Source organism: Coprinopsis cinerea (genome assembly GCF_000182895.1).
Source record: "Coprinopsis cinerea okayama7#130 chromosome 5 map unlocalized cont3.5, whole genome shotgun sequence".
Taxonomy (NCBI): Eukaryota; Fungi; Basidiomycota; class Agaricomycetes; order Agaricales; family Psathyrellaceae; genus Coprinopsis; species Coprinopsis cinerea.
This window is the reverse complement of record NW_003307540.1, coordinates 2,012,024-2,033,240: the sequence shown is the minus strand read 5'-3', so window position 1 is coordinate 2,033,240 and position 21,217 is coordinate 2,012,024. Positions and strand designations below refer to the sequence as shown.

The 21,217-nt window shown below is 50.9% G+C and overlaps 6 protein-coding genes across 6 annotated transcripts; 2 read left to right on the top strand and 4 right to left on the bottom strand.

Annotated features, from left to right (window-relative positions):
- Positions 1–4,840: 4,840 nt before the first annotated feature.
- On the bottom strand, positions 4,841–5,531 carry CC1G_01266 (hypothetical protein; the record flags this gene model as incomplete). Its single annotated transcript, XM_001837302.2, has 2 exons — positions 4,841–4,844; positions 5,287–5,531. The coding sequence occupies 2 exons, from the start codon at positions 5,529–5,531 to the stop codon at positions 4,841–4,843; spliced, it is 249 nt and encodes an 82-aa protein (XP_001837354.2).
- Positions 5,532–5,812: 281 nt separating this feature from the next.
- On the top strand, positions 5,813–7,380 carry CC1G_01265 (hypothetical protein; the record flags this gene model as incomplete). The annotated part of the gene is made up of 6 exons (XM_001837301.2): positions 5,813–6,160; positions 6,219–6,361; positions 6,420–6,751; positions 6,852–7,013; positions 7,189–7,264; positions 7,320–7,380. The coding sequence occupies 6 exons, from the start codon at positions 5,813–5,815 to the stop codon at positions 7,378–7,380; spliced, it is 1,122 nt and encodes a 373-aa protein (XP_001837353.2).
- Positions 7,381–7,551: 171 nt separating this feature from the next.
- CC1G_01264 (hypothetical protein) lies at positions 7,552–7,822 on the bottom strand (the record flags this gene model as incomplete). The annotated part of the gene is made up of 2 exons (XM_001837300.2): positions 7,552–7,734; positions 7,787–7,822. 2 exons carry the CDS (start codon positions 7,820–7,822, stop codon positions 7,552–7,554), a joined length of 219 nt encoding a protein of 72 aa, XP_001837352.2.
- Positions 7,823–8,391: 569 nt separating this feature from the next.
- Positions 8,392–9,916, top strand: CC1G_01263 (hypothetical protein; the record flags this gene model as incomplete). The annotated part of the gene is made up of 3 exons (XM_001837299.2): positions 8,392–8,842; positions 8,909–8,995; positions 9,069–9,916. The coding sequence occupies 3 exons, from the start codon at positions 8,392–8,394 to the stop codon at positions 9,812–9,814; spliced, it is 1,284 nt and encodes a 427-aa protein (XP_001837351.2). The 3' UTR covers positions 9,815–9,916.
- Positions 9,917–14,203: 4,287 nt separating this feature from the next.
- CC1G_01262 (hypothetical protein) lies at positions 14,204–16,692 on the bottom strand (the record flags this gene model as incomplete). The annotated part of the gene is made up of 5 exons (XM_001837298.2): positions 14,204–14,692; positions 14,751–15,986; positions 16,043–16,118; positions 16,170–16,320; positions 16,373–16,692. 5 exons carry the CDS (start codon positions 16,690–16,692, stop codon positions 14,613–14,615), a joined length of 1,863 nt encoding a protein of 620 aa, XP_001837350.2. The 3' UTR covers positions 14,204–14,612.
- Positions 16,693–16,965: 273 nt separating this feature from the next.
- Positions 16,966–20,081, bottom strand: CC1G_01261 (AGC/RSK protein kinase; the record flags this gene model as incomplete). The annotated part of the gene is made up of 11 exons (XM_001837297.2): positions 16,966–17,294; positions 17,425–17,566; positions 17,736–17,833; positions 17,914–18,002; positions 18,060–18,126; positions 18,188–18,297; positions 18,354–18,653; positions 18,747–18,858; positions 18,915–19,871; positions 20,016–20,021; positions 20,076–20,081. The coding sequence occupies 11 exons, from the start codon at positions 20,079–20,081 to the stop codon at positions 17,097–17,099; spliced, it is 2,085 nt and encodes a 694-aa protein (XP_001837349.2). The 3' UTR covers positions 16,966–17,096.
- Between the last annotated feature and the right edge of the window lie 1,136 nt (positions 20,082–21,217).

Sequence of the window (21,217 nt, the reverse complement as noted above, 5' to 3'; positions counted from 1 at the left end):
CCTCTATTCAACACCCCTGTTCCATTCGCCCTTGCTATTGATATCCCCTGGTCCATTCACTGTTTACTAGTCTCCTTTCACTTTCCCTGTCTCCTTCACTGATGTCTGTAACATCTCCTGTATTTCCATATGAAGAAAGCACCTGGCATCACCCGAACGTTGTGTTGTAGAGGCACCTTGTATGTATTACTACTTTGATTGGTTCATTTAGCGTAGTAGTGTGTATTATTCCACCTACGTTCATGTACTACAATGAGTTTCTCCCCTGGAACAATGGTATTTATTGTCATAATCCCAATCTACGTCTTCGCCCTTTTGAAGTAGATAGCTAAAAGCTCCTGCGCCCTAAAACGAACCTCAATTATCTCGCCGCAGGTCACAGACCCTCCAGCTGTGGATAAGAGCAGAGTACGCAGATGTGGACAGGCAACATAGTTCATCAGTGCGGGTGCATTTCCGTCTTATGGGTTCCTAGTTACCAGTTCGTTCAGTTTTTATTTGAGATCAAGGACGAGTCGACTGCTTTGTTTACAGTCGCGATAACGATCGAGGGTCTCGTCGTGGATTGAGCATGGTGACAGAGTGACGAGCCGAGAGGTAAGAGGGACGGTCGACGAATGCTGAGCAACGTTTGTGTGTTCAAGGCGCGCGAATGGTAACCAATGGAGTTGAGTAGTTAGTAGTGGTCCACAGGAAAGGACACCCTAGTTTTTGGAGATGGTGGTTTCCCAAATTGTACCCTCCCTTCCCAAAGACACTCTATCGTAACCAATGGAACGACTGAATACTCATCAGATAAGGATCGGATGCTTAGAGTGTCCACGCCCACACCCAGACGTTGGCAGGTACTGTGCCCGAGGTTGTCAGCACCTCGTTAGTTATCAGCAACTCGCAAGCAAACTGAGTACGCGTATCGTTACCAGTATCGACAGTGAAACTCCCGAACCAATGCCTCCAGTTGGCCGATCAAAACAGCCAGAAAAAGATGAGATAGCGTTATACACGGCAGCCCGTCCTAGAGTAAGTTCCATCGTAGCCGGGAAATCTGAAGCCCAAAACTGGTAACAAGGTGCCATGAGGAAAACATTCGGTCCGTGTACTCGAAATGAGATGTCGCTATTTGCGACATTTCATGGCACCGACAGCCAACTGATCGCGCCCGAGGACACACAACAGATACAAGTCTCAATACAACACGTTCCGAAGCTCTTCGCGGTACCTGGCTGATCGAATAGACCTCAAGAAGTAAGGAACGACCGGTATACATACTGGCCAGAACACAGCGCAGATCAAGAACAACCCAATACCGCAAGAAGGACGCGAAGTAGAAGGCGTCTGTGCGGCGTCGTCAGGAACCCTACTTGTTGGGGACATTTTCGAGTTTCAAGATGACGAACATTGTAGGGATGATGCAGAGAGTCAAGGGGCGGCCGAGATGAGAACGGTGAGATTTTGTTCGAGGTAGAGCAAAACACTCGGATTTCATAGACTTGATACACGAGCAGAGCAAAGCAGAGTGTTACGGTGCCGTTGGATGCCTGGGATTTAACCCTAAGTGGAAACCAGAACATAAGACGCGAGGAAGTGAGGTTAGAAGTGTCTTATTCCCAGAGATGGTGGTCAGTCCGTGGGTAACGGTGGCCCATCCATCCATCCACCGTGGAGATGGGTTCCCTGATGTTGGTTGATCAAGTGTGCTGCATGGATGCCGAAACAGTGAACCACGAAAAATCTCCGACATGCCCAAGAGAGGCGATATTTCAGTCGTGGACTGGCAATTGTTGGTATCAGAAGACGAGGATAACGACATTCAAACGGGCAAGTTGGGAGCACATGAGCAGAAAGGTGGAGGAAGCTGATGTCGAGGGATAATTATTTTGCTTTTCGGGGTTATACCCGGAGAGAACCAGCGGATGATTAAGGCGAAGCGTCGACTTCCGTGGGACTGTTGCTCAATAGCTGGAATTGATGTTCTTCCCCCCCCCTCGCGAGCTGTCAAACAATCGACTGTCTGTCCGCGAAGAGAAGGGAACGAAGGCGTCACCAGCCAGATTTGCAAAGAGAGGGATCTTGACCTAGAAAAACCTAATCAATATTCCTCGTCGAATTCACAGGAAGTCTCCTAAATTGGCCTTTCTAACCTTGAATGTGTAGATTCTTTCCAGACTAATTACCTTTGCGCATCATGTTTTTGTCAAACGAACGACCTTGCTGGAGCTGCGCCATGTATGTATAATAGGAGACCCCCACAAGTCGAGACCGGCGTCCAGGCTGGGCACCAACGGGACTACCAAAGACTGTCTCAGAGTCCGGAGCAAATGTGGTTTCGATTTACACCCCAGATTCCAGATCAAGCGGTCGCTTTTGTCCAGATACCTGGGCTAGTTTGTTAGCAAGTGGACAGTGGACATGGGCGTTTATTCCCCGTGGGTGCAGGCAGGGCATAGTCGGCAGCTCCGTTTGATACTATTACCATCGGCAGCGATTACAAGTGTCAAGCGATGACAAGAAAAGCTTTGGCTACGGGCGATTGAAGGGCCCCAGAGTTCATTAGTTAAGATTGGTAACACTAAATGCACAACAGTGTCATACCTTGAACACATCCCGTCACCCTTTGGGAGACACAGTTCGACCAGATTGCACGGCCCCAAGCTACATTCTGGGCAAGGCGTCGCTGGGAAGCGGGCCGGTGAAAAGACTGCATGAATCCATCTCTGGGAAAAGTGGAGAGATTGCAGTCGTGCTCACAGCAGAGACCTGAATCCAGATCGACAGAAGAGGCTGCGAATGGAAGTGGTTATTCAGCCTCCATTACCCGAGGATGACAGGAGAGCATGCATCATGGGAGCCCAGTTATGGAGGTGTATCAGGGTTGTCTGGGTAGTAAACATAACATCATGAGCAGCTCCCGTCGGAAAGTACGGAGGTAGAGTGGGCAGCGAGATTTCTGCGTTACTTGGAGAATCGGGACAACGATTAACCTGTACTCGCGGAGTCATTATTGGCTGGACCAGAGTCATGAGGACTGCACCTCGTGAGGCTCAATCCCACCAGCAGCAGTCGTCGGGTTCGACCTTTCTCCTCGGGGCGGACCGAGGCTAACGCAGCAGCAACCTGTGACTGTAAATCTGTTTTACGGCGACCTTGTCCGGTCCTCTGGGCCGGGCACCGCCTGAATATTTGGCTCTGGCCGGTTGCCTTCTCTGGCGACCGGCCCCTTCTTTTTTGCTCGTTCACCGTCCTAACCCTAACCCTAGATGCACGTAGCCAGTCATTCCCCTATGTTACGCGCTGCGATCAAGTTCTTCAATTATCCCAAAGCTTCGCAATAATGAATGCCCATCCCTGTCTCCACATCGAGAATCTTGAGCTCCTTTCAATGATCGTGCTTGGAGTAGAACCACAGGCGTTCTATGATTACTACGACACCAAGCGGATCTGTCGTCGTTCATCATTCTCATTCACTGAAACCTCGTCAGTGTAGCGGGCGAACGTCATTTCATGCATTAGCCTATTACCCATCGGTGTGAACACCCCTTTGAGCGGCCCATTCCACATGGTGTAGTGTCATTCAAGCTCGTACACACGATAAGATAACGCCTTGAGCAAAGTCAGATGCCAATCAAACATTCAAATCCTCACTCGTCAAACGCCAGTACCAGACAGAGGGCCAACAATGCAGGAAATGGAGTTGTCCACTGTGGCAGTGTAAAGAAGGATGTCAAAGTTGGACACCAGATCCAGGTTGCAATCTGGAGAGAAGGCCTCGTTCTCTGCGAATGATGAGAACATATCGAAAGCGGTACGTTCTGACGATCAGAAGACCTAATAGCAGAGAAGGTCCCGACGCAAGCGATCACCGCGCTGGAAGGTATGATGCTCCACGGACGGCCATCGCTTCAACGGCGAATGCTCACTGACCACCGCTATATTTTGCCATAGGCCACACAGCATTGGGCGTGTGATCCCAGGATTCGAGACAAGCCACAAATCTGCTGTGCAGCCAAACCGCGTGTCAACCAGCGGTCGATCGAGCGACTAACTTGCGTTCAACCAAGTTGTAGTGCAAGCTCGAATTAGACACGACTCCGTGTGAACGTCACGTCGAGACCCACGCTGAACGCTTCGGTGAAGACACTTCTAACGAGGGAAAAAGAGGGAAGCTGCCTTTTCAAGGAAAATACCAAAGACAGCAGGTAGTTTTCCAGAAGCCTTCTGATCGGAAAAGCGATGACGAAAGCACGGGTGGATAGCGCGCACAAGATGACATGCCAAAGCTACAACGAGTTGTTGTGGCATGGGCGTGGAGGGGACATACCGGAAATTTGGTGCTTCACAGTCCCATTCTGTCCCGGTTTGATCAGGAGCTGATGGGGAAACGCAGTGGCAATGAATAAGGTTGCAAGTAAATTGTCTTCACATGCCCCATGGATCGAAACCGGTGCGTGACGCTCAAGAAAGCCCATCAAGCTTGGATGCGGTCGATGACAATCCGCCGCTAACCACAATCAGTTCGTTTGAATCTGGTCGATAAAATATTGGGCGCAAGCTGCTGCCTGAGATTCGCTACCGCCGAGGTCTAGTCCCAGCCTGGGATCTAGCGGACAAAAAGTCAACACCGCTCCACAGCAAACGAGATCATAAAACCTACTCAAGTGTCCAAATTCGTTCACAGCACCAGGCAGGTCATGAGAGCGTAAGCAGCCTGGCGCCTCTCCAAGGAAAGCCTAAAGAAGCTCCGCAGATAGGAGCCAGATCCGACAACGGTGCACAAGATTGGGACGCCAAACGAAACAGTAGATTTGCATGGGTATCTTCCGGGTAGAAATGGGGGTATTGATCACCTGAAGACAGTCAGGCTATTGCGAGAGCTATGCATACACAGATCAAAGAGTCCTATTCGAAGAAGCAGAGTTCCATGAGAACGAGGTCGCCGAGGGACGAAGATGGAAAGAATTCCTACATTGGCAAACATCTCTTGTGCGACTACATCACCGTCTTCCCAATGGCAGACGATATCCGCTCTGACATTCAATCACCGTTGGAGTGCATTGATTATCAAGAAGACGAGTGAGATGCGAAGGGCGTGCGTTACAGAGACGAGAAGAGAAAGTCGATCCAATCAGAACGCAGTTAAAACAAGGAAACCTGAGACTCACCTGCCACCTTGATTTAGATTCTCGTGTATTTGGGTTAGGACAACGTATTTGCTGTGAGCAGTGCGAGGACGCAAGTCGGTGACAGGTTGTTACTTTGTGCGAAGTAACGGAACGGGAGTCCACTTACAAACCGCGCGGTTGGATTTCAGCCATCCGTTCCTTTACTCTTTCACCTATCTCTTTATTCCAAGCCCGAACCTTCTCCCTGTCTTTACTACCCGGCCATGTTTTTGACTGCAGCGTCGAAGATAAGAGTTTCTTCATGTAAGCTTTCAGGAGATCCCCATCGAATTTCGGCCTGGGAGAAGCAGCGCTGGAACGAGGAGTTTGCGGCGACCGCAGTCCGGATTCACTTATGGACTTGTTGGCCATGGTACCCCAGATTCTAGGCTAAGACCGCGGAGAAAAGACAAGAAAAACGGTTAGAGACGGTGAAGGCAGGAACGATAGTGGCACGGTTGCTGTGTGCCAGCCGGCATAGACGCGTTGCGGTTTATTTGGTCAGCGTTGTTTACTCCCTTAACACGTGCCACTCTGCGCGCCTATGCTGTTGAGCTGAACCCTTGCGCACTTTGTTCTGTCGTCCCAAAAATTCTCGAAACCCAGCCTACCTCGGGCGCTTGAAGGGCTAGAAAGACGCTGACTCCCGCCCAATGTCGTCGATTACATTCCCGAACCAGCCGGCAGTTCACTCTGCCTCGTCCCAACATGAAGACATGTACTATTCATCCAATGGCTTCGACTCCAGCTCATCGTTCCAGATGAACCCCTTATCTTCGCATCCTCCACGGACACCGAAGACGTCGATTGTTTCTAGCTCGTCAACCACGTACCAGGCTTCTACATATGGGGGAAACGACGAAAAGTCAGACCATGTGGAAGTGGACGAGGATGACCTGGACGAAGAGGAGGAACGAGTCAAAGCTGCGGAGAAGAGAGTGCTGAAGGAGGATGTCTGGAAGGAGATGATTCTGACTAGCAATGGCAGAGATAAAGCTTTCGTACGTGGATTCTTCGAATATTGTCACTCCTAAAGCCTGATTCGTTTGCCTTGAACAGAAACTGATACAATACTCGATAAAAGTATACCTATTATTCCATGGTTCCATTGCCAGGAACCGCGTACTACGTCGCCCCAAAGGCATCCAGCTTGACCTTGTGAAACGACTCTCGGATACAGCGTCAGGCCTATCATTCACGAGGTACGAGTGCATGCAACCCCAGTCACTTGGACCACAACTTGACGCCTCTTTGGTGCAGAAAATGTTTGCTGTTATTCAATTGGCTGCACCCCCTTTCTGCCATTCGAGCGCAGCAAGCCACTCCGTTTGCTTCCGAATCCTCCTCCAAGTCGTCACCCAAACCCCAAACGTTGCTTCACGCCGCCTTGTACGCACCGCCTCCTGTGCTTCTCGAACTCTTGAACGCGGTTGCAGATGACCTTTCGACATTATCTTTACTCGGCCTGTTTGGCAAGAAGTTTGGAGACCGAGCGGGCAAGTTCTCTGATTGGTGCTGGTTCCTTTCCACGCTAGTTGGTCTGGTCGAGAACGGGGTAGAGCGGCAGATGATTACCAGTCTGCAGGCAGAAGGTGCGGCGCCTCAAACCTGGATGGGTTAGATTTCAGGACTAACAAGGGCGTTCCGTCTGTTCTCGCTTCATTCATCCCATTTGACGTCCGCCCGCTTTAGTCGAAGGAAGGATGTATAACGAATCCATGGCAAATGGGGCTTCGGCCAAGTCCAAGCCCAAAGTGTCCAAGATTGACGAAAAGGAGCTATCGAGACTCCAGCGGCAAGACTATTGGCTCCAAGTTACCCGAGCGAAGCTTGCTATGGACCTGATCTTCGTTTGTAAGTCGTCTTCTTTGATCTCACCTGTATTCTTTTTTGTGCCTACTTCAACCCCCGGACCTCGTGTGCCTCATGTCGTGATCTTTATTGACGGGCGGCCCTGAGTAGCCCTTGGTTTAGTTCATTCCGTCGATGACGGGTAGGCTATTCTCTTGCTAACTTCTTTATTGAACAGCCTACGACATCTTCGACTTGAAACGAGGGCGGAATTCCGTGAAGGCCTTCGCTGGCCTCACATCAGCGATTTTAAGGTACGTTCTTGGCTCGAAACTTGGTTCGGGGTTTTTGACCAGTGAACCTTCCTAGTTCTGCGAAGCTCTACGACAAGCACAAGAATACCTTGATCAAAAGCATCCTGTCGTCATGATAACTCTCGATACCGCCATCCCATGTCGCTCATTTACTGTTAGAGGCCGCCGGCTTGTTCGTCTAATGCTTATATACCTTTTGTCCAGTAATTTATGCCTAGTTGTTTCTTGTCGTGAATTGAGTTGATCTTGTTCACACTGGGAAATTATTCGTAAGGGTATAAATAAAATCACCACAGACCCCAGCGCGATGGTTTTGAAGGCGGCGTTTGGGAACCAGAGGTCACAGTAACCTGAGGCTCTGGCCCGCTCTTTTCGAGGCCTGCAATCTCAGCTTCTAGAGCTTGGATTCGACTCTCCGCATCGACGACATACTTCTCGTGGGATAGCTTCATCTGGGTTAGCCTCAAACCCTGTCAAAGCGATATGGGATTGACCGTGTGTGGTGCGTATGGAGTGACGTACCAGATAGATAGCACTCCCTAGGAGGAACACGGGCATCATTGCCGGCAGAGTCTCTGAGTAGAAGAGAGCATGCCGCGATTTCGGGTTGGATTCGCCGCTGGCGGTTGAGCCCAGGCGTCTTTGTAAGGGATTGTGCCCCCTGGTGAACACTCTGGAGAGTTTCGGAAACATGACGCCTGCAGAAATACGACAGAGGTCAGCTGTGCTGGAATTGTGGAGCAAGCTCGGAAGAAAATCATCTGGCTGACCTGGCTGTCGAGTGTTCGAGGAGAAAAGAACGTCGTGAAGCCGGGATTTGGGAGGTGTGTCGTCACCGCGTGGAAAGTTGCTTCCTTATTTGAGGGATTGGGATTAACGGGGAATAATATTAGGCTTTATTGAACGCGTTTCGATTTGAAAAATGTGGCACCCTCCGCAGCAGTTGAAAGGATTAAAGAGGATGAGAGGCTGTGCGTGGGAGCATATCTGTCGATAAGCCAGGCCGTTGACATCTAGCGGGCTCCAGTCTGTTGTCGTTCGCTGTCCCGCCCTGCTATCTGAGTGCGTTAGGCTCTCGGCCATTCTCTCCCTTTTTCCTTTCCTTCTTGCTGGTACAGGTTGGAAAAATGGCACACACCGACCTTCGTCGTGCGCCCTCGGTCGACCTCATCTCTCTGGCAACACCCATAGAAGAATACAACGAGAAGGTCCAATCTTTCCACCACCAAAACCTGCCTCTTCCTTCTTCTAGACCAGGTTTCTTAAATTCTTCTTCAAGACAACAGCGGACACCCTCTTCGTCATACATTTCTTCTCAACTTCCACCAAAATCTCAGTTCACCAACCCATCACGGCCGTCGCACAACCCCGCTCGCCCATCTCATGATGCTCCGCCTTTGATTGGGCAGCCACAGCTTCAACCCTCCTCACGATCGTTCCAGAATCCTACGACTCGTCCTCCCAAGGGCCCACGGATAGTCATGAAGTTGAAGCCATGGATACCTATGATCCTGTACGCCCTTACTAGCTTCGCTTTTGTCGTTGCGATCGCCCTCTACAGAACCGAGCTCTTCACACGTGAGTGTTTTCCTAACGTGTCCTACGCTCCACGATCGTCGCTCATATTGACCAACCCCGTTCCAGTCCTCGACGAATTATCGCTCTGGCTGCGATCTGACGAAGAATACGGCCATGCTATCCTTTTCTTCTTGATATTCTTGACTACCATCCGTAAGTTTTCGTCATACGCTATGTCATTGGTAACAGCGGAACACTTACTGATCCCTGTACCAATCGTTTTTAGCGCCCATTCCCCTCTATTCCACCCTCATCGTACTATCGGGCTATACCTTCGGCACCTGGATGGGGGCCATTATCTCCTACTTTTCTGCGCTCTTCGGAGCTCTCGTCGTCTTCATCGTGTCCCGTGCCCTCTTCCGGGAATCCATCGGTAAATGGCTCAACTCATACACCAGCATCAAACGGGTCGTCCGGGCCATCGAAAAGAGACCGAAGCTTCTCTTCCTCATCCGGTTCGCCCCCTATCCCTACAATGTTCTCAACTGCCTCTTGGCCGCATCCCCCACCCTCACCCTACACACATACACTGTGTGCACCGCCCTATCACTGTTTAAGGTGGTGATTCACACCAGCATCGGTGCTTCCATCCATTCCTTTAAGGATTTCCATGTCGCTGATCCCGACTCCACTGACGATGAAGGAAGTGCCGATTGGCTTGCTCAGATGTGGACCCTCGTTGGCATCGCTCTTTGCGCTGCCATCTTGGTCTACCTCTATATCGTAGCTCGTCGCGCTGTTGACGAAGAACTTGACGACGAGCCTCCCGAAGCCCAAGACGCAGAAGAAACTCGATCGTTCCTTTCGTCAGAGGACCGCGATCTCGAGTCAGGATATCCCGCCTCCTCACAGCCAATGACCGAGGTCCCTTTCAGTCCTAACCGACTAATGACACCTACCACGCCCTACCGGTCATCCTTCGACCTCACATCGGATAGCTTGTCTGGCGCAAGTCACCGCCAATGGCCATAGTGCACACTTGGCCTTTCCCCTCTGGCCTTGATTTATTTTTCCGTCTCAGCATATCCAAATCATTGCTCTAGTCTTTCCGGTTCCCGACCACAGCACACCACGTTCCTTTGCACGTAATTACTCTCATTTAAACTACCTACACTCATTTTATTCGGACTACACTACAATCCCTCTACTGCAACCTCCATTCGTTCTTCGTTTCATCTTTCACAGGCAGCACAGAGGTTTCAATGTTGGGACACCGGTTGAATACAAGTTCAAAAACCTTTTCCTTCTCCTTTGGGTCTCGTTTCTTCTCGCATCGTGTATTTTTATACCCCATTCCTGGGATTTTTCTTGTTCTCTCTCTTTATTAAACGGATCTCTTCTTTTCCTTCTTGACCATGGACTTTGGATACATCGACTTTTGTATTGACCACGCTCTATTTACAGTCTCGTAAGTTGTCATCCACCGTAGCATCTTGTCAAGTTTGAAAACAGAGAAACAATTAGATTGGTTGTGAATTTATAAACTTTGGGTCACTCGTACTTGGGAAATGTGAACAGGCTCGTGCACTTGTCCTTCCTCTCTCAAGGTCGCTTGGTGGTAGATCGCCCCGAGGCAAAATGAAAAGAGGGGTTACGTTTGGGGGAAAAATAGGTTTCTGGACCGAAGCTTAGGCAAGGACTCCCACCAGATCCACACCCGCGGCCCTCGATACCTCCCTCAATTCTCTCACCCAGTGCCCTCCAAGTGACACCAAAATGGCAAGTGGATGGATAAGACAATGTAAGCTATTTAGCCCCCGCACCGAGAATGGCCAAGCATAGTGGACAGGCTAAATTAGGAAAAAGGAGGCCCAGAGGGCGGTAAGTAGTCACGTCCATCCACAGTCTCCTGTGATCTTCATGTTCCTGCAGGTTGATGATAAGTTTTGACGTCTCTTGGAGGTCTCTCACCCGAGGTGGACCTAAAAATAGACGTGCTCATGAGCCCCTATTCGTCGCTCGGTTGCTCGGCAGAGACCTTCAATCATGCTGCGATGAATGCATAGCAGCTGGCAACGCCGTCTTGATACCGATACAGCCCTTGTGAAACGCGTTGGAGGAGAGAGATGGGACTCGACAAAGTTAATGCCATCGCTGCTCGTTGCTATCATCGGCCCTTTCCCTTGCCAGATGATGCCAGTCTGACCAGAGGCTGAGTGAAAAACAGGGTTTGGTGGATAACGTACTTGCTGAGGTGCAGAAATAGATACTCCTGATAGCCACGTAAAGACCTTGAGATGGTGCGTTTTCCGATCAGAATTCTGTTCTGCGCTTACGCGCTTGAGGGGATAGGGATATTAAAGAGACCATCGTAACGGGGGCGCTCTGGATCGTAAACGCAGTGGATTTATTGGAGTTGGAGGTTAATGGGATAACGTACGAAAGAGTTTGCTTGGACCAGAAAGGATACACGGACTCGATCTTACTTCAACGAAGCTGCGCATTCAAGACTCTGGCTTCAGTTGAGCATGTCACTGCGCTGGATCCCATTCTAGAGGTCGAGACGGTGAGGACGAGGTGCCCATCTCCATGCACCCCATATTTCGTCCCAACAGCGGACCAAAACAATTTCTTGGGCGACCGTCGATGCCGTTCCCCAAAAGGATTTTAGTCCCGCGTGATCACCCCGATCTAGCGCCCGATCGCGGCTACACGTGCAACTCCCATTTCGGGAAGGGAGGAATGCGGCCGTCGACAGCGGAAACCTCCAAAAACCACGGATGAAAGCATGCGTTGTGCTCTTTATTTACTCTCTCACACAGACACACCCTCTGCTGCCCAGCTGCACCTTGCTCCACACCAAAACTCCCACAAGTTGATAGCAAACAAACGTGTTTCAATGACCCGATGACCACCACCGTCTGAATATCGGATGCAAGGCCATTACGGTAATTCGAGTGGTTGCACGTTTGACGTGACTCCAAAGTTCTACCTGTCCCCGAGGCTCCCGTAGTAACAGTCATCCTCCCGAGTGAAACATAGATAACTTCACTGTCGCACAGTTGCAAGTACAAAGCCTGCCTTTAAGCAGCGACCATGTTCCACTTCGAACCAGCAACACTGTTAGATCATCCGAGAGAAGCACCTCTTTCCGATAAGCGCCCATTTCAGACCAAACCGTTTGCGTATTTAGGCTTTACCATTCTTCCTGTCCCGGTGACGATTTTCACCGCCCATGACCTCCTCCAGGGTTCAACTAACGAAAAAAGACTTTCGAAGCGTGGGCGCCTGTCGTCGACCTGTACACCCGTAGATCCCCCTACGGAATGATGCAATAATGATACATAATGCTGCATCCTCCTCCCCATTAACCGCTCCAGACTTCGCGTTCGCTTTGCCTCAGTTCGCAAAAGGGTGCGCGGCTCTGGAAATCATGCAGCCACAAGAAGTCGCATGTGCTAAACCCCCGTCTCGGGGCAGACTTATCAAACCAGGAATTCTCCAAACGGAGATTTAGCTTGTTTGTGGGAGGATTTCTGGACCCGAACATATGGCGCCGGAGGGTGTTCATCACCACCGTCCTTGCGGTCCGCGCTGATGAGGATGGGCATGGAAAAGGGTCCTTTCCGTCGCCCAAATGGGTCTATCACGCATGTGGACTCTAAAATAGGTTAGCATGTTGCAAAACTCGCCAGACAGGAAAATCCACTATTTACGCAACGGAGGACCGCCGCGAATCGGCCGTACGCAAAAGTTTTTCTTGAAAGCTTGCTACCCTGGGCGAGTAGAGAGCCCAGACGCTTGATTATCGCGTAAGTGCAAAACGGAGCGACGAGGCGGTAGTCGTTCCGGATGGCGGAGGTGACCACCCGTTGCATAAACATGTACGTTTACCATGGCTTTTGCGCAATCTGTTAGGGTCTCTCAGTGGACACCAAGTTTCTCTGACAAGTTTGAGCAGGAGATTTCCCTACGAAAGCATTGCTTCGATCAGCACTGCGCATCGAAAGGAGCCTCAGTCTCACCGATGTGCATACGGACGCATCGGAAAACCTAGCTAAAGGCTGCGTTTGGTATATGCGGCCTCATTCCAAGCTACGGGGAGGATACTATAAGGCCACTCGGGGTGGGAATTGGTGCGTGATAAAATCCAAAGACAGCAGGTTTCGCCTGAAATGGTAGTCTGAAATGAGGGCAAGGCGAGGGAGAGGCATTGGACGCGGCATGGCGCATAAATGTGGAGAAGGTGAGTCCCGAACATACGGCCAGACCTTCAGTTGGACATCCATGGTGCCATGTCCTGGAATAGAATGTCAGGAGTCTACCTCAAACAAACACCCTGATCAACGCTCATTTTAGTGATAAGACCATGAAGGGCGACGCAGGATCGATAGTCCATATCATCAGAAATCCACTTGAGCTATCAATCAAACTTGGAATCCACTGCCCCTCTGCCGCCGTTAACAGACCTGTACAGCCAACCAACCGCGCAAGCCAATTTCTCGAGTCGTGGGGCTCCCTGGGGCTCATGCCCACGGTTCACGGAATCAAAAAATGCGCGGGGGGTCCATGATCTTGATACAGATGGATTGCGAAGAGATTAGATATTTCCTCTTTCCCAAACGATGATGATCACCATAAACATCATCGCATCGCACAACAACTGCCTTTCCATCGAGAAAGAAAAGAACAATAAACACACACATCCTTCAGCCATGTGAGAGGCTGTTTCCAGAAGGGTCTTGTTGAGATCAAGAAAGGCTATTCGCAGGACTCAGAGGTCCCTCGAGCGAGAGTCTTCCATGGTTCTCAATCCATCACATAAAGCTGCGCCACCAGGGCGAACCGTCGACCAAAGAGGGAACCTCTGACCCGATTAAATCCAACCAACTAGCCTCTAATGTTCCGTTTCGAGGCCTTTGAAAACACCTCCAAGGGTAAAAGGGATGAAAGTATTGTCTGATATGATAGTAAATCTCCAATATTTGATTATCTATCCGACTTGACCAGCGGCATGATGAGAAGCTGCATCCGACCTCCGCTCAACAGATTCAAACCACAGGACAGTCAAGTCAAGCAACTGAAAGAGGACAATTGTACTCGATTACGATTGACTTTGACTGGAGTGGCACATGGATACGGACAACAGGTGCGATGATAGGGTCAGCGGAGATGGGTGTACGTACGCACGGCAGCGGCTCGGAGAAACAACACACTGCACCAGGTAGTAGGTCGGCTCTAGTTTTCACACAAGAGAGTTTTTGGATGGGGTGCGTGGGTAAAAAATGGAGGGCTCTCACCAACCAAAGAACAGAACATACGTCGTTGTTTTGGTACGTAGAACACTTGATCAATCGCGTGAAACTCCTGCATGCGCCGGAGTGGGTTGGTAAGAAGTGGACCGTAGGAGCAAACCCATAATGCGTCAGAACAATCGTTATCAATCAAGATTGGATACATCTGAGTAAAGGGGGCGTCGATAGCAAAGGCAGAGCGCATGATTCTAAGTCCGTGGTAGCTATGAATGGTATGGGATAATACAAGGCATGCGTGGAGGTGGTTGTCGTTGTTCATGGATATATATACACTATGTGCAGGAGAGCGGAGAGAAAGAAATAAAGAAGGGGGATGACGAAGGGAGATAACAGAGACATTGTTTGAACAAGAAAAGAAGGCGACCAAAAAAATCAAAGAAGACACCGACGGGACCTGAAGCGAAAGAAACAAACGAGAGAACAGCCAAAAAGAAGAAAGCGACACCGTACTTGCGGTATCAAACTCTATAGCTAGCCCAAGAACTTCTTCGCTGCATGACTGGCGAAGGAAAGGTTCACAGTTCACCGGGGGTTTTGTTGTAGTGCAAAGGCTGCAGGTGCTCGTTCATCTGAACGAAACCAAAGTCTGGGGAAACTGTATCAAGGGTTAGCAAACATGCGAAAGGCAGATGAGATGTCAACCGTTTACTCACAGCGATTGATATCTGTGTAACTATCGGTGAGAGGGGGGGTGTTGGCTTGAGAAGAGGAGGTATGGGAAGCAGCTGATATCGAAGAGGTAGAAGTCGAGGGCCGTGGGTTCCTGTGGTTCCAACTATCGCTGATATCCATCGACGAGGTCGGCCCAACGGCACCTGGGATGGCCGAGTATGCAAACTCAGCCTGCCCTGCATTAAAGCCGTACGCATCAACGGACGGAAGTTGAATCATGCTCCTGGCACGGGGGAGGCCATTCCCCACCGTTGAAGAGGAATGATCGTCGACCACGGGGCGAGGAGAGGTGGATGGACGTTGTTGTTCGGTCGAATGATCGTATGGACTCGGGTACGGGCTCATGGCTTGACTATGCCGCCGGGCACGGCGTACGCTAAGAGTCCCGGCCGGATAGTTGGATTTTGACGAGTGTGGTCGTGTCGGAGAAATTGGACGGTGGCTAGAGTTGGGACGGGAATAATCGCTGTGCATATGGTCATCCTGGTACGGAAGGGAGGAGACTGAGGACATAGAGTAGCCAGTCGCAGGACGGCTATCTGGAGACAAAGACGATCCAGTATGCTCGCCTTGCATTGGCATTGACGAAAAAGGTGATCCATAAGACGTATTGATCGTTGGCGTCGGCCGCGAATAACCGCCACTGCTCGGGTTGAGGAGTGACGATAAGCTGCTGTTATGGGCATGGGCATTAGACGAGGCGTTGCTACTGGAGAATGACCAGTTGCTTTGATCGGGCCCATAGGAATATTGAGATGACATGATGTCCCGGTTGGAGGTGCTGTAGGAGGACATGGAGGGGAAAGCGGTAGAGTTGTTGGTATCATCGGCAGAGGGAATCGGGTGAAGGGTGTGGGGCGAGCTGCTATAGATGTTGTTATGAGAATGGTCTGAAGGAACCGTCAGTGGCGGCAAGGCTGATCGCTGATAGTTGGTGCCCCAACTACCGCCATGGCCGAGAGGGTTGAAAGAACCAGGTGCAGAGAAGCCACGAGCCCTTGTCGTCACAGGGCCGCCAGACATTTTATGTGCGCCGCCACCGACCGAAGAGGGGACGGTGAGAGGGACGGGGCCCATTCCGATTGCGGAACGAGGAGGAGGGATGGTGGGCTGCTCCTGGGTGTCGCGCTTGCGAGGTTTGGGAAGCCGCGGTGGCACCCGGCGCTTAAAGTTTGCGACTACTTCAGGCGGAGAGTGTCGATTAAGGGTTGGGTGAGCTAAAAAGATGGTAGATGAGCAAGAGTTGTTTTTCGGTGATAAGACAAAGACATACACCAAGTACTGGCGTCTGGATCGTCGATGGCGGGATCGACGTTCCGCAAGTTAACCTTGCGCATGAAACCATAGATCTAACGGCCAATTGTCAGGACCAACAGAAGGAAGAGCGAAGAATGCCATACATTTAGTTGCCGGGAGAAGCTCGCGAATCTCGATTGGCGATAGATGCTTGGAAGAACGTGTAATGCGAGCTGTTCTGGCCGCTCGACGATGATATGTTCTCCAGCAGGGTCCCAGCGAATCATGTGGTGGTTCTCGGAGCGTTCGAGGAGCCTGTAGAGAGCGCGTCAGAAAAGAAACCAAGGGCGCGGTTGGATGGACGAACGCGTAGAGTTTTGTGAGAAAGGTGGCCTGTGGCTTTGTGTCTGTCTTCCCTGGTGTGTGGTCGCCACTTGTCTTTGAGTCTGAGTTCTGGTTGCTGTCGTGGATGTCCTCTGAACTACCGTTGCTGCTTGAGCCCGAGTGCTGTGACTGGACCAGTTGGGGAGTCTGGTACGGCATATTTTGCTGTTGCTGCTGCTGCTGCTGTTGTTGTTGCTGCTGTTGTTGCTGCTGCTGTTGGTGGTTGTATTGAGTAGAGTCAGGGTCCTGGTGTCTATAAGGCGGAGAGCGAGTAGGATAGGAGGGAGGGTAGAGGTCTGCCATGTGTGGATTGATAGTGTGGGCAAGATACTTGTATTGTGTTTGCGGTGGAGAAAGGGAAAGTTCCGGGGACGTAAGTGGATTATTAGCCAAAGTTAGTTATAAATTGAGAGGTGAGAAATACTTATTTGGAGGACTGTGTCTTGACATAATCGGCGAGATCCAATCGCAAATGCACCCGAGGCTCCTCGGTTGTTCGCCGGCGTCATATCTAGATCTACCCAAAAAGGATCCGCACCCTCTCATGCGAAAACACTATCTCACGGCCCGTCGCTCTCCGCTTTCGCAAAATTATTACTGCCTAAGTACCACACGAGATAAAAGATTCCACAATCCTACCGCAATCACCGAAATCCCGACTCCCCTCCGAGGTATGCCACACACCCTGTGTGCACGTCTCTCACAACTCATGTGTCCCCGTCGTGGTGCAGCGTTATACTGTTGAACGCTTTGAACAACACGTCCGCAGGCTGCCCGTCGTCGGCAAGCAGATCTGCCGAAGGCTGCGCCTTGCTCTGATCCTCAAGATCGAGGTGCAGCGACGTCGATTCTCTCATATGTCGGAAATGGGCTGCATCGAGACCGTTGGATGACGACGGCACGATCTGGTGCAAATTTATCAGTACAGGTCCAATGAAGGCAAGAAACTCCCAATAGGAATGAATGAATGCGCGAAGGCTTCCCTCATGCCCCCGCCATTTCTCTCCGTCGAATGCTCAGAGGGAGACTACTCACCGGTGGCCGCGTATTCCGCAACAGGCCCCAATTGATCTTGGAGAACCATTTGTGTTGCTTCACCTCACTCGCCCCGCTCCGACTGCCTAGTCTTGTCCGTTCGTTCTTGTCCAGTAATCGAGTCATGCAGTCTTTGCCGGCTCTGTGAGTAATAGTCAGCTCAGTTGATCGGATTAGGCAGGGGTTATTCCTAAACAGAAATCTCCCAAATCGGATCGCGATGATGCGCGACGCCCATGAACGCAAAGTCCGCGCATCAGTCGTCGAAACGATGAAAGAAACGAGAGCAAAGGAAACAGCCCAGAACTTACGATGAGATTTTTGGTGAGTCGCGGAATGTCACGGGCTGATGGCGGATATTATTGAAGGTCTCATTACGTTCCTGGCCTTTGAACGGAGTCGTGGCATACTGTAGTCGTTCACCCAAAAGGGCACCAAACACGTCAGTAACTCTGATCCATCTTGATAGACTCCACCAGATATACGTACAATCATCTCATAAATGAGAATTCCTAAAGTCCACCAATCCACAGCGGCTGTATGGCCCTGCGCAGCGATCACCTCTGGTGCAATGTACTCTGGAATCGCTGTGTAAACCACCTGGTCAGGCGGTAATCAAAGAGAAAACCTCTTACCCTCCGTGCCAACGAAAGAGTTCGTCCTAAAGTTCGCTGTACATGACATCGTATCCACCAGAGGAACCTAAACAAAGAGCAAGTGAGCCAAACGGGCAGGGTTCCATCTCGACGCTCCAGCTACATACCCCGTTCTGCTCAGAGTGAACCATCGAAGGTAGGCCCCCGTACTCTGCAGACTGCTTCGCCAGGTCAAAGTCGGACAGCATGATGTGCCCTGATTGGTGCAAAAGAATATCTACAGTAGGGTCTGGGTCAGCACCGGTGAAACCATGAAGAGGAAAGGCTACATACTTTCGGGCTTCAAATCGCGATAAATGAAGCCCATGAGATGAAGATATTCCAACGCAGCAACCACCTCCGCGGCATAAAATCGCGAGCCATCTTCGGGCAAGCACTTGCCCGGGCGTGTCTGCAGCGCGCGGAAGAACTCCCCTCCCATGCAATATTCCATGCAGAAATATAAATAGCCTTCAGACTGAAATGAGTGATATAGGGTAACGATGAAAGGGTGGTTCGCGGTTGCAAGGATTTCTTGCTCCGTGAGAGCCCGTTTAATCTTTTTCCTCTCAATCATCTCTTTCTTTGACAAAACTGTGAATGCGGATCAGATGGCCAAGTCAGCTTAACGTCGCTAAACAGACGACCGGGGCCCAAGAGGCCACCGATGAGTTTGAACACCTTTACCTTTCATCGCGTAGAGTTTGTTCGTTTTCTTCTCCCGCACCAGGTAAACCCTTCCAACGTCCCCCTTCCCCAGCATCTTCACTTTCAAAAAGCTCGATGGGCCCACCTCCACCTGAAAACACGGATGATGAGTGCGGTATCAAGAATGCAAAGCAGGTACGAACTCACCCGTCCCACTTTGATGGAGTTGCTGGAATACGTCCGTCTGAACGGAATCTTTGAAGGGTCGGGCTGAGATGGAGCACTCTTCAAACGATCTCTCATCGGCGGGGCTGTCTTGGGCGGTGTCAATCGAAGCCCATAACGTGGGGTAGCCCTTGAAGATTCTGCCGAAGAGGCGGTGTCTAGCGAATCACCATCCTCCATCGAACTGGACACTGTCGGTAGCGGTGGTGCAGATTCGGAAGGTGCTAGAAGACCATTCTTCGTGGTGGATGCAGACTTGGATCCTAGGGTGAACAGCCCCTTGGCGTTGGGTGCTGAAGCCACTCTGCGAAGGAAGCGAGAAGCCGAAGCTCCTACACCCTTTGGGGTCAGGGGCCCGTTGTTTCGTGGACGCGAGGTCGTGGGAGGAGCACCAAAGGAAGACTGGGAAGGAGTTGTCGTGTAGGGTTTCGACTTGGATGAACCGGGTTCGAAGGGGTGAGGAAGCGAACGTTGTTTTCCTGGGTATGTGGGCGCCTTTAGCTGGGAAGTGCCTGCTGTCGTGGCGGCTGCGAGCGCGTCTGTGGACGGGGCATTGTGGTGGTGGTCCAGGGGATATGATACATTCCTCGGGGTCGTCGAGGGTGGTTCTTGATAGGCTGGAGGTCTATTCGAGTCACTAGATTGGGTATTGGAAGAATTATACGAAGAACGTTGGTCCGAAAGGTATGATGTTGGGGTTAGTGCTGGAGTTGCGAGTGCCGGAGTGCTTGTGGCACTATTATACGATAATCCTGATACTGAACGATTGTCTAGGTTTAGGCTTGGTGGAACATTGGAAGGTTTCTTTGAAGATTGGTTGGGGAAACGAAGGAAGGATTTCCAGGAAGAAAGAGAGGGCGAGCGGGGTAAGGAGTGAGAATCGTGGCCCTCTGTGGGCCTCTTGGGCGAGGGAACTGTCAGATTTTCATACTGTGCGGCCTGGTGGTTGGTAGGCATTAGCCAGTATGATCTGGGCGTCGATTATGTCGAAAATGAGGGAGAAAACACAGGAATTGAGGACAACGGGTCGCAATATAATAACCATCAAATGCCCTCTCCAGAGCATGTTCCGTTCCCACGCACCTGTCCCTGTCAAAGTAGGCTGTGAGCACAGACAAACACATCCATTTCATGTATGTCTACGCGCATGGTGACTCTATCTCCACGCATATGACACTATGGGGGAACGACTGCTGCATGGCCGTCGAATTTCAGCCCTGTCTATCTTCTACTCCACGTTTTTCCCGCTTATTCGGAGGGAACACATTTGTTGAAAGGCCAAGGAATTGAAATGTAGGGACCAGGCCTGCCTTGCCGTCTTAATCGAAATACCTAACGATTACACTGACCTCCCGCTAGCGGACGCCTTTCTCTAACAACCCTGACAGTCTGGCGTGATCCCTCGTTTTCAAGTTGGTTGTCTGCAACTGTTCGAAGGTGATAGCTCCTGGGAGAAGGGGTCTGGATCCTTCAAGCCTGGCCTCCTGCCTGGAGTTGTTGCTCACTTCGCGGGCTACACGCACGTCCTAATCAATGTTCCTTTTATGTCGGGTAGCCGGGACTTGGAACTGTCAACAACCCACCGAATCTCTAGTCCGCTGCGCCAGGGCGGCTAATCTTTTCGAGAAGCTAACTGGCCAAGATCCATGCTTGTAACATCTGCGACAATGTGCCAGCCACATCTGGGATACAGGACGCTGCCATCTTGGTCCAGGACTGGAAAGATGCACCCTCTCCAATGCAATCTTGCCACCTTGTGCAAGGTCATTTCCCAAGAATCGTCGCCACTTCCCAATATGATACCATAAATTCAATCCTATTCAGGATTTTATGGCCCGCTGCCCTTGTCCCTGCGAGTCGAGTTGGGTCCTGCTTAGCCTTGCGCGACCTCCATGCTACACTTTCGTGTCGTCATTGTAGGGTCTCACGGCTGCAAGGCGCTACTTTGAAGTGACCTTTTTCTGCTACACTGCTGCTGCGTGGTCAGTGGGATCATGTAATTCCCTTCTCTGCCGGACAGACAAGAAACCTCCGTTTGGTTTCCTAGGCCGCGTGAGTCTTATGGAATACAGTCGTCCTTCTTAATTCGATGCAGGAACATATGATCAAGAATGCCTATTATCCTTCTCAGTTCATCCGGACTCTACGCCCATTTCATCCCCTCGCCCGTCCGATCTGCCCCCTGCAGCCGTCAGAATGCTCTAGTTGATCCAGGGTCACCGGTACGAATTATTCTTTTTCGTCTTTTCTATCCTGTATTTGGCCTCCCGAGCCTTATAAGACTG